General features: G+C 38.4%; 3 protein-coding genes across 6 annotated transcripts in view; 1 reads left to right on the plus strand and 2 right to left on the minus strand.

Annotated features, from left to right (window-relative positions):
* Positions 1-476: 476 nt before the first annotated feature.
* On the minus strand, positions 477-2,034 carry LOC107713792 (growth/differentiation factor 6-A-like). Its single transcript, XM_016519403.1, has 2 exons — positions 2,028-2,034; positions 477-1,583 (listed from the first exon to the last, which is right to left on the minus strand). The coding sequence occupies exons 1-2, from the start codon at positions 2,032-2,034 to the stop codon at positions 703-705; spliced, it is 888 nt and encodes a 295-aa protein (XP_016374889.1). The 3' UTR covers positions 477-702.
* Positions 2,035-2,176: 142 nt separating this feature from the next.
* On the minus strand, positions 2,177-6,665 carry LOC107713806 (growth/differentiation factor 6-A-like). Its single transcript, XM_016519418.1, has 2 exons — positions 6,249-6,665; positions 2,177-2,997 (listed from the first exon to the last, which is right to left on the minus strand). The coding sequence occupies exons 1-2, from the start codon at positions 6,583-6,585 to the stop codon at positions 2,177-2,179; spliced, it is 1,158 nt and encodes a 385-aa protein (XP_016374904.1). The 5' UTR covers positions 6,586-6,665.
* Positions 6,666-10,226: 3,561 nt separating this feature from the next.
* LOC107713821 (syntabulin-like) overlaps positions 10,227-10,752 on the plus strand; it is a 13,766-nt gene continuing 13,240 nt past the window's right edge. For 2 of the 4 annotated variants that reach the window (XM_016519441.1, XM_016519440.1), the window contains exon 1: positions 10,227-10,469. The gene's annotated coding sequence lies outside the window, so the exon portion shown is untranslated. The remainder of the gene's footprint in view (positions 10,470-10,752) is intronic. The other 2 variants (XM_016519438.1, XM_016519442.1) reach the window with 1 other exon arrangement.

Genomic DNA, 10,752 nt, shown 5'->3' on the forward strand with positions numbered 1-10,752 from the left:
AAAAAAAAAAAAAAAAAACTTTACTCGAGAACGTTGTCCGATGCTCCTCAAAAAAGCATCAGTCAGTCAATCTCTCTCTTTCTCTCCGTAGAATCGCTTTATGCCTTATTTACTGTTTGGTACATTCACCTTTGCCCCCAAAAGATGAATATGACTCGATTACGCACCAGTGGTCGTAAAAAAAGCGTTTCCAGGGCACTGCGTTTTGCTCATTCATTATCCATATACCATAGAGTATCTTATCCATATAACTAACAGATGAGTTTGAACAGGTGCCCGTCTCCACATTCTTCAGAGTCCACGGAGATAATGGTGTAACACAATCCTCAGTGAATCCTGTCCAGACGGTAACGCACTAAATCTGGCGTTTCTTCTACCTGCCTCGTCCGAGAGACGACTCGTTAAAGAGATACTTAGGTTTTTTTGGACACATAATTACAAAAAGAAACCCAGCATGTGTAAGGAAAAATGACGGCGAACCTTCTAAAACAAGATTTTGTTCCAAGTCTAGAGAAACTGAACACAAGCTCTTGGCACAACCATGAACAGTGGCCTGTGGAAATCTTTTAAAACGTCAAAAATGTCTCTGATGAAGAATCTTTTTTGCATAAGTGAGAATGCGCAGTTTGGGCGGCTCAAGCGCGTCTTTACGCATCGTTCAAGTGTTTTATTCCTTGGTGCCAAACCCTCGTGTGTGATTCGCTACCTACAGCCACACTGTTCTACCACCATGTCCTCGTACTGTTTGTACACGACGTTGTTGCCGGAGTCTATGTATAGTATACTGATGGGGCTGAGTTTTGTGGGAACGCAACAGCTCGGCGGCGTGCTGTTGGGGTCCATGGAGTTCATGAGCGTCTGAATGATGGCGTGGTTGGTCGGCTCCAGGTGCGACCTCAGTGGGAAGTCGCACACGCCCTCGCAGTGGTAGGCTTCGTAATCCAGCGGAGCGATGATCCAGTCGTCCCATCCCAGCTCTTTGAAATTGACATGCAGTGCCTTTTTGCTGCATCTCGATTTGGACTTTTTGCCATGCCGTTTCCCATGGCGATTATTGAGCGCAGTTCTCCGTCTGCGCCGCGCTTTAAACTGCAGCGCGCTCTCCTCCTCCTCCTCGTCGTCTCCGCGAGACTTGATCTTCTCTTTCATCTCATTAAACAAGTTTTCTCTTTTCCTAGACCGCGTGTAGACCACCAATATGGCCTTTTCTTGCTGCGTTCGGCCGTGCCGGTGGAAACCCAGTTGATTTAGGTCGATTTCGGTGTCAGATTTGCTATGCGTAACCTTGAGCTGGAGACAAAGCTGATTCCCTTGGCGTCTGTTTTTAAAAATTCCCCAAACGTCCAGAACCTCCCATTCTGCTTTTCGGGAATCCTGAAGATCAAGGGATCTGGAAGCCAGTGGCCTCTTTGATCGACACGAGAGTAAATGAAGATTGTAGACGCCTGATGGGGACGGTTGGACATCCGCGGGCGCTTTGCGAAATATCCTTAATTCAGCACCGACCAGCTCCTCTTTGTCTGAGAGAGTTGAGACATCAAACAGATACGTTTGTCTTCGCAAAGGAGAGAGCGTGAGATTGTCTGCAAGATAAAGAGAAATAATTGCAGTCAGATTGACTTGGAGTGACTCACATTCTCATAAAGGGGCCAGGTAAAACCTAAAACCTTATTGTCGGCTCTCTTTTAGCCTTTAAGCTGGAAAATACACGCAATATTAAGTATAAAAGAGTAGCTAGCTAAAATAAAACAAGTAGAAACGAGGATGATGAAAATGCATTAGCTTAGTAACTCAGTTTCATTATTTTTGTTATGTTTTACTGTTTTGCTTTTTCTCAAATGTTTAAGTTTGGTAAGTGTAGCTAGCATATACACAATTTTAAAATATTTAATAATATTAGAATGCATCTGAATGATATATGGTTAAAGTAATCTCTCTGCTGGCTCACATTCTCAGAGACCAGACTTTATTTTAGTCTTTTATGTTGGAAAGTGGGACAGATTCACACAAAATCAAGTCTAAAAGACTATCCATCTAAAATTAGACAAGAAGCTAAATATGATAAAACAGCTGTGGCCCACAAATTAGCAAGATAATTGATGACAAATATTTTCAGAGGAATCATTTTTGCCTAGTCAGTGGAGCAAAAATTTGTGTTCTCTACAAGCTTACCCTTTTAAGAGTCTATGTATAGTATACTGATGGGGCTGAGTTTTGTGGGGACGCAACAGCTCGGCGGCGTGCTGTTGGGGTCCATGGAGTTCATGAGCGTCTGAATGATGGCGTGGTTGGTCGGCTCCAGGTGCGACCTCAGTGGGAAGTCGCACACGCCCTCGCAGTGGTAGGCTTCGTAATCCAGCGGAGCGATGATCCAGTCGTCCCATCCCAGCTCTTTGAAATTGACATGCAGCGCCTTTTTGCTGCATCTCGATTTGGACTTTTTGCCATGCCGTTTCCCATGGCGATTATTGAGCGCAGTTCTCCGTCTGCGCCGCGCTTTAAACTGCAGCGCGCTCTCCTCCTCCTCCTCGTCGTCTCCGCGAGACTTGATCTTCTCTTTCATCTCATTAAACAAGTTTTCTCTTTTCCTAGACCGCGTGTAGACCACCAATATGGCCTTTTCTTGCTGCGTTCGGCCGTGCCGGTGGAAACCCAGTTGATTTAGGTCGATTTCGGTGTCAGATTTGCTATGCGTAACCTTGAGCTGGAGACAAAGCTGATTCCCTTGGCGTCTGTTTTTAAAAATTCCCCAAACGTCCAGAACCTCCCATTCTGCTTTTCGGGAATCCTGAAGATCAAGGGATCTGGAAGCCAGTGGCCTCTCTGATCGACACGAGAGTAAATGAAGATTGTAGACGCCTGATGGGGACGGTTGGACATCCGCGGGCGCTTTGCGAAATATCCTTAATTCAGCACCGACCAGCTCCTCTTTGTCTGAGAGAGTTGAGACATCAAACAGATACGTTTGTCTTCGCAAAGGAGAGAGCGTGAGATTGTCTGCAAGATAAAGAGAAATAATTGCAGTCAGATTCACTTGGAGTGACTCACATTCTCATAAAGGGGCCAGGTAAAACCTAAAACCTTATTGTCGGCTCTCTTTTAGCCTTTAAGCTGGAAAATACACGCAATATTAAGTATAAAAGAGTAGCTAGCTAAAATAAAACAAGTAGAAACGAGGATGATGAAAATGCATTAGCTTAGTAACTCAGTTTCATTATTTTTGTTATGTTTTACTGTTTTGCTTTTTCTCAAATGTTTAAGTTTGGTAAGTGTAGCTAGCATATACACAATTTTAAAATATTTAATAATATTAGAATGCATCTGAATGATATATGGTTAAAGTAATCTCTCTGCTGGCTCACATTCTCAGAGACCAGACTTTATTTTAGTCTTTTATGTTGGAAAGTGGGACAGATTCACACAAAATCAAGTCTAAAAGACTATCCATCTAAAATTAGACAAGAAGCTAAATATGATAAAACAGCTGTGGCCCACAAATTAGCAAGATAATTGATGACAAATATTTTCAGAGGAATCATTTTTGCCTAGTCAGTGGAGCAAAAATTTGTGTTCTCTACAAGCTTACCCTTTTAAATATAAAAGTTCTTCAATATTTACGCCATGTGGGTATGTAGTTTCCTTATACGTTTTTTTAAATAACTGTCTGCAAAATAATTTGCCATAAATATGTACAGGTGATAACGCAAGTAAGAGAGATCTGGTAGCCATAGTGAGGAAGAGAGAGAGAAAGAGAGAGTGTGGGGGGAAAGAGTGCGCCAGACACAAAGCGACATACTGTACGTGTTGAACAATGCACAATTAATGCATTCTTTCCCCTTCAGGAATCCAGAGGCCTAGTCGCACTTTATCACCGCCTTTTTATCTCTCTGATGGACCAAACGAGAAGCATTTATCTGAATTCAAGTGGGCTTGTGTATGTAAGAATTTTAGTTGAACTATTAGAGTATTATCGCTCCAACTACGCCTTGGGCACAGATATAATTTAGCCTGAACAAAATCCCAGACAAATACGTGCATAATTCTGAATAACACCAGACTCATTTTAATATGGCTGCTCGATAGTGCATTGCTTTTTAATGCTTAGATACAAAATAACTGCACTGCAGTTCAAATGAAATCAAACCTAAAAACGGCATTTAATTTGTAGTTTTAATTAATATTTAGAACAAATAAATCGAAAATGTATATTATTGTGACTTTCTTTATCCATGCGTGAACATAATTTTCAAATAATTCAAATTAAATGTTTGTTTTCGTTCCTATGCACTTATGGTCCACATTAGCGTTTTTTATAAGACCTCAAACAAATCGAATACAAGGTCACCAAATATTTAACAGTTCTGAATTCCCTCCCACCCCATTAAAAAGCACCCCGCTTATATTTCATCCCTTCTGCCAAAAACAACATCCCCGATCAAAAGTGATTATTGCGCATATAAACTACAATTGCGTGCAGCAAAAGTTTACGCGACGGCCTAAACAGATAACCGAGACCAGTGAAGGCCACTAACAGAAATTCATAAACCACCCCAGCCACACAGTCGCTCGCTTTTAATCAATGAACATTCTTCTCCAATAATTCGATTCTGTAGGACGAGAGAGAGAGAGAGAGAGAGAGAGAGAGAGAGAGAGAGACTCTCTTAGTGTGGCTACCGGGGCACCATCTGCGTTTTAATGAGTTACTTACAAGTGCCAAAAGTAATTTTCATACATTCCGTTTGTTCATGTCTGATCTTGCAACCATAACGATCTAAAATCTGGGGAAATGTCTTATCTGTTTTGGAGGAAATTCCTTCCTGTTACACAAAAAGATTACTACCTTATCATAATTGAACGGCGCTTGAGTGGAAATGATTCTTGATGACATTCAGCAGCGAATGACGCGCATGGCGCATATAGCCAAGACACTGTAGTGCAGCCAGGCAAATGGAACGGTTTGATTTTGCATGAAGTATTGATTGTAAGTGTTACACACCAATTGCTACAGCAGTTTAAGATGCTTATAAAAACATTTTGATCTGTAACCCCGCGTAATGCACTAAACTATCCACAATTTGAAGGCTATAAAGGCAGCAAAAAGCCCAAAAAGCAACAATTGTCCAAACCTAAACAGACGTAAGGTCCTTTCCAGTTTTTGCTCTTCTCTTTTGGTGATGTTCCACTGGCTGAACTAGTTCATTACGGGAGAATAGACAGCGTTTGAAATGTTATGACATGGACACTCAATTAGATCACCCAGTTCAAATACTCCAATCAGCGGTTTGATGCAAAGCAACCCTCAGAGGGTCCAGTGAAGGGTCATAGCCAATGACACATCAAATCAAAATCAGAGAGGAAAGTGAAGTTTTTTTTCATACATTCAGTTTGCGCTTCTGTTCTTTCTGCGAACGCGTTTATCTGCAAAGGAAAAGTGCACTCTTTCCGCCGCCTTCCTCTTTCTGTCGCATGTTTTTGCGTTCGTTTGCGCCACAATGTTTACACAACTACTGTGCTTAAAGGAAATCCAATTTCACTGCAACTTATACTCATAGCATTGTTAAATCGAAAATGCAAATGAAAACTCCTCTAAAACACTGAAATAAAAGTTTTGAAAGCAAAAAGACGATTTGTATTGTACAAATAAAATATTTCCTTTCAGAACAAAACAGCAAATTATATTATTTTGCTAAACTATATTATGTCCGTATGTAAGTAGTTTTTCCTCGCAAGAGGTTTGTGAGAACAGCTTGGACTGCTTGCACGAGAGGATGTTAAGGGAATGATTTATTGCCTTCATTTAGAAAACGCACCAATTAGTGTTTTATTGGCATGTTACCTTAGGGTCAATGTAAAACTAATATAACTTTATACTAGCCGAAATATGAGGTCGTGCTGACCATTAAATTGTGGCCCAATTAGGACGAGTGATCACCAAACCATTAGCACACGAACAAACCCTCGAAAGTTATTCATCCAATTTCAGGGGAAGATATCATTATTTTCCCTCTAACAATAAACTAGGTCTATTTATGTTTTTTAGAGCAAAGGGTATTTTTTTTTTACTAACACAAAGTCGTTGCTTCACAAGTCTGTGTTTAAAGCATATACATCATTTTAAAATAATTATAGCCTGTGTTACAATATCACAAAGATTTCAAAATAAAAGAATGGTGCATTACTAAATATTGAAAATGCATAATACATAATTCAGACAGATAATGCATGTAAGAAAACAAAACAAAACAAACCTTTTCCCCTGTCTACAAAACTCGTTATGGTGTTTGCAGACTTTGAAGAGCGGAAAAAACTTGCATTGAGCCCCAGTTTTTCAGCTGCGGAGTAAGTCCTGTATATAGAGATCATGTAATCGTGAGGCACAACCGGGTCCTTTAAATCATCCAGACGACCCGCACCCGGAGAGGATGCGAAAATCTCTTTAAGAAATGTAGGTGACCTTTGTCCATCATACGCGCTCCTGGCACCCTTGCTCCTTTTCTGCGATATACGCGCAGCTGACTGGCAATACGGTAAACTCCAAAGGAAAATGAAGAGCGTGTAAAAGGCGACTGCTCTCAAGGCATCCATGGTGTTACTGTCCCCAAAATAGTGAAGGCGAGCCGTGTCTCCCAGAGAAGCCGGGTGTTTTGGTTTGGGTTTGTTTCACGAGTGCGGACAGCGCGAGATCCGTGTTGCGTGCCTCAAGTGAAGTGCGCCGTACACTCGAGAGCGAAAGGCTGCAGACACACTCGCTCACGAGTCACGCCCACTTATTGGAGAACTTCTCCAGACTTTCTGTACACCTCCTAAGGTACGTCATTATAATAATTTGCTATATAAAAGGAATTTAAAATGTATTACTATTATTATTATTATTATTTATTATAGGCTAATAGGGATACATAACAACGGTATATTATAAAGAATAATTAAGTCCTTTCTTAAAATAATAAAAATAACAGTTATTTTTAATGTAACAATAATATAAATTATATTTTAATAAAATAATTTAATGACTAAATGTATAACATTGAGATATGTTTTATATCTAAGTGTATATATTAAATGTATAAATACTTATTATTTATGTAATACTATTATTAACTAAAATGATTAATATAAATTATATGGTATAAAATATATATTCAATTATGAAATATATTATAAACGATGCTTATACATACTAACTATTATTTATAAAATATATTATTCATATAGATTAAATCATACATTTAACATTTATATTAATTCTATATTTTATATTAATTTTATATTAATTACCCACACTCACACATACATAGAGGGAGAGAGAGAGAATTTTTTGAAGACAAAGCATTTTTTTTTTTATATATACATATATATATAATAATGATAATAACTAGGAAGGGGGGGAGTTATAGTCTTCTCTCTGTCTCTGCAACAGGCAATGCAACAGAATGCCAGGCCTTCCAAGTAGACTAACACGTTGACAGAGGTTAACAGGTCGACTAAAATATTCACAGATCTATTGCACTGGCTACAAGTAGCCTACCTCACTGCAGGGCATGTCATCTCGCGAAGAACTACACCAGTCCCGTAGAAAATAAATGTTGCTTATTAAGTCAAGACCATTATAATGAAAGGTCGAAATGGAGGACTTTTTTGCAAGGGCAAGGGCAAGAATAGGCTACGTGAGAATTTATTGTTGTAAAGTGTAACTGACCAAATTAGGTAGGATACTTGAACATGTTGGAAGTTTCAATCTTCAATGCAATACAATTATATTGAAATGTATGGTCAAATTAATTTCCAGGCAGTCCTGTCAATGTAAATGTTTAAGTCCTAAAGCTGAAAGACATTATTGTAACTGTCATGTAAAAAGTCTCACTTCTATCCTCACGAAAACTGGCTGCAGACACTCGGTTAATTCTCTAGCTTCACCTGTCCCGTTATCTTGCGCTGCACTGTCTCCTTGCGGTCATCAATTGCAATAGCGTTGCATTTTGAAAAAAAAGGGCTAAAAGTAGACAAATTATTAAAGTAAGACAACCCAGGAAATTTCATGTTCAATTAGTCGATGTCGGTGGATTATATTATTTAAAGTTCATAACATTTTCAAATCTAACGCAACAAACTCCAATGCAAGCAACAATTAAATTGTCAGACACATACTGCAGTAAAAAGTGTAACATCTAGCCCAGGCTCCCTGTGAATTCAGGTAAACTGGGACACTTTTTGCCAATTCAGGTAAATTGGAATACCTTTTGCCAATGAGATGACTGGGGAAAAATATAATTAACCTGAATACACCCTAATTCAGGTTAATTATATTTTCCCCAGTCATCTCATTGGCAAAAAGTATTCCAATTTACCTGAATTGGCAAAAAAGTGTCCCAGTTTACCTGAATTCACAGGGAGCCTGGGCTAGATGTCACACTTTTTACTCCAGTGAATATTTCTCACTGAAAGTGAATTATAAGTCATGTTCTCTATATTTGCATATACTATTGTTGACTGTCATTAAATAGACAATTATGGAAAACTAAATGGTAAATGGTACCCATTGTGGTTTTTGAAAGTGCTCTAAAGTTGAGTTGGGAAAATATCTGGTAACATTGTTTTAACCAACAAATAGCGTAATTAATAAATGGTCAATCAAATAGGCTACACAACTTTCTACAGATTTGTACAAAGAAACTACTTTCTCACAACGTAATGTTTTACTAGACAATTTCTACAAATGCATCAGTCTTCCAACACAACGTTTTAGTGTAAACGTAAATTGTCGTTCCATTATTTACCATCAGAGGGCAGTAAAACCCCATACTGCGTGCCCCATAACTGCATGCCCATAACATACAGCAGATACACTACTAGGCCTATTCAGTCGGTCACACGTATTTGCTTGGACTTGGACTTTAATTTTTTAATCAACGTGAAAAAGTTATTAAACTAATTGAGAATGAATAAAATCATCTCTTTTGTATAAAAATAGGTTTAATCAATCTTCTGACCTCATTTGGATGTAATACTGTATCGGCTTGAGTTAACACTGAGAATCTTATGTGGAGAATGACTTCCACCCGCAATGACTTGACGCTCGTTTGGTAAGTTGACTTCAGCACCATGGAGAGCTGACGCCTCCACTCGCTGCTCTCAGTCTTTACCGTCAGCAGTGCTGCTCCATGAACCCTGCAGAAAATAAACATCTTAAACCAGACTAAGCTGGTTTTCTGATCTTAGATGGTCTCCCAGCCATGGTCAACGTGAGAGTTTTTGCCACTTTTCAGCAGGTCAGCCTGGGATTCTATCCTATAACAGCTAAGAAAACCACCTGGATTTGTTTTCAGTAGGGATCAAATTGAAAATGTACTTGCTTTCAACACTTCAAATATTAATTTAAAGACTACATGAATAAAGAATTACCTAGGTTTGGTATTTTTGAAAAACCTGGTCGTACTGTTGACAATGTATTGCATAAGCAACACGTCGTTTACAATGTGTAGCAACCGTGTTAAAACGTTTTTAATCAGTTAATGATACTAAACGATACTGTTATTCATTTGTTTTAAATCATAGTTATTTGAGATATTTTGATTGATATGTAAGATTATTTTCTTTACTATTTTTTATTTTAGTACAATTATTAAAATGGGTTTCCTTTAGTATATTTTTATTTTAATAATTAAAATAAATCAAGCAAATATGCACAAGGAAAAATATCCTAAAGGAAAATACATTTCTATTACATAGAAATAAGACTTATGTTTAGTCAGCTCTTGGTTAGAAATGTATTCTGTGTATTGACATGAACTGACAGAGATTTTTTTTTTCCCCAGTGATGCCACAGAAGAACCATTTTGGGTTCAGGGAACAATTCTTAAAAGAACCCTATTTTTCTTAATGTGAAGAACATTTTAATAAGCTAAGAACCTTTTTCCACTATAAAGAACTTTTTTGTGCAATGGAAAGGTTCCATGGATGTTAAAGGTTCTTCATGGAACCATCTATGCCAATAAAGAACCTTTATATTTAAGAGTGTAGGTCAAATCCCATTAACCATTAATACTGTGTACGACATTAAAACAAGGCTCTATAAATCACTTTTGATGAAATCATAAGGTGTGACTAGTTAGTGTCATCAGTACATAGCATGAACCAAGTCAATAAATCCGAGATGTTAAATCTCATTCGGCCATGTAAGGGTTAATTATTGCTGCTCCTTACATAACACACTTGGAACATTAGTCAGATTTACGTCGTCCTGGCGATGTCAATGTCCACAGCCTCTTCTGCTTGAGCACGTACACTGATGCTCTGAGATGTGCTGTGTGGAATAATCAGGCTTCTCTCGCATGCAGAGGCTGAGAGTCCATCACATCAGATCAAACCAGAGCTGAGGACCGAGAGCGCGCAGTGTGTTGTTTTTAAAGAGATACGGAGGAGCGCATCCTTCACTCTCACTCACAGGACCCCATCCAGCCCATCACGAGGCAAGTCTATTTAATTACTGCGTCACACAATTGTTTACCATAGCGGGTTTTATTAACGCACATTTATTAACGGAAAAAAATGTTATACATTCTAATTAGTAGATATAGGCTAGTTTTTAAATCGAATACGACATGTTCTTTGTATAGCCTCTATTCAACATGTTTGCTCTAAACTTGAATTACGCATAGCTGTTAATGAATTGTTTAAGATGAATGTTCCATTTGAAGAAACAATTAGAAAAAAAAGTAAATTATATTTATAATGCAGTTTAAATGAATGTGA

The sequence above is a fragment of the Sinocyclocheilus rhinocerous genome, unplaced genomic scaffold, assembly GCF_001515625.1.
Source record: "Sinocyclocheilus rhinocerous isolate Xijiao unplaced genomic scaffold, SAMN03320098_v1.1 scaffold779, whole genome shotgun sequence".
Classification (NCBI taxonomy): domain Eukaryota; kingdom Metazoa; phylum Chordata; class Actinopteri; order Cypriniformes; family Cyprinidae; genus Sinocyclocheilus; species Sinocyclocheilus rhinocerous.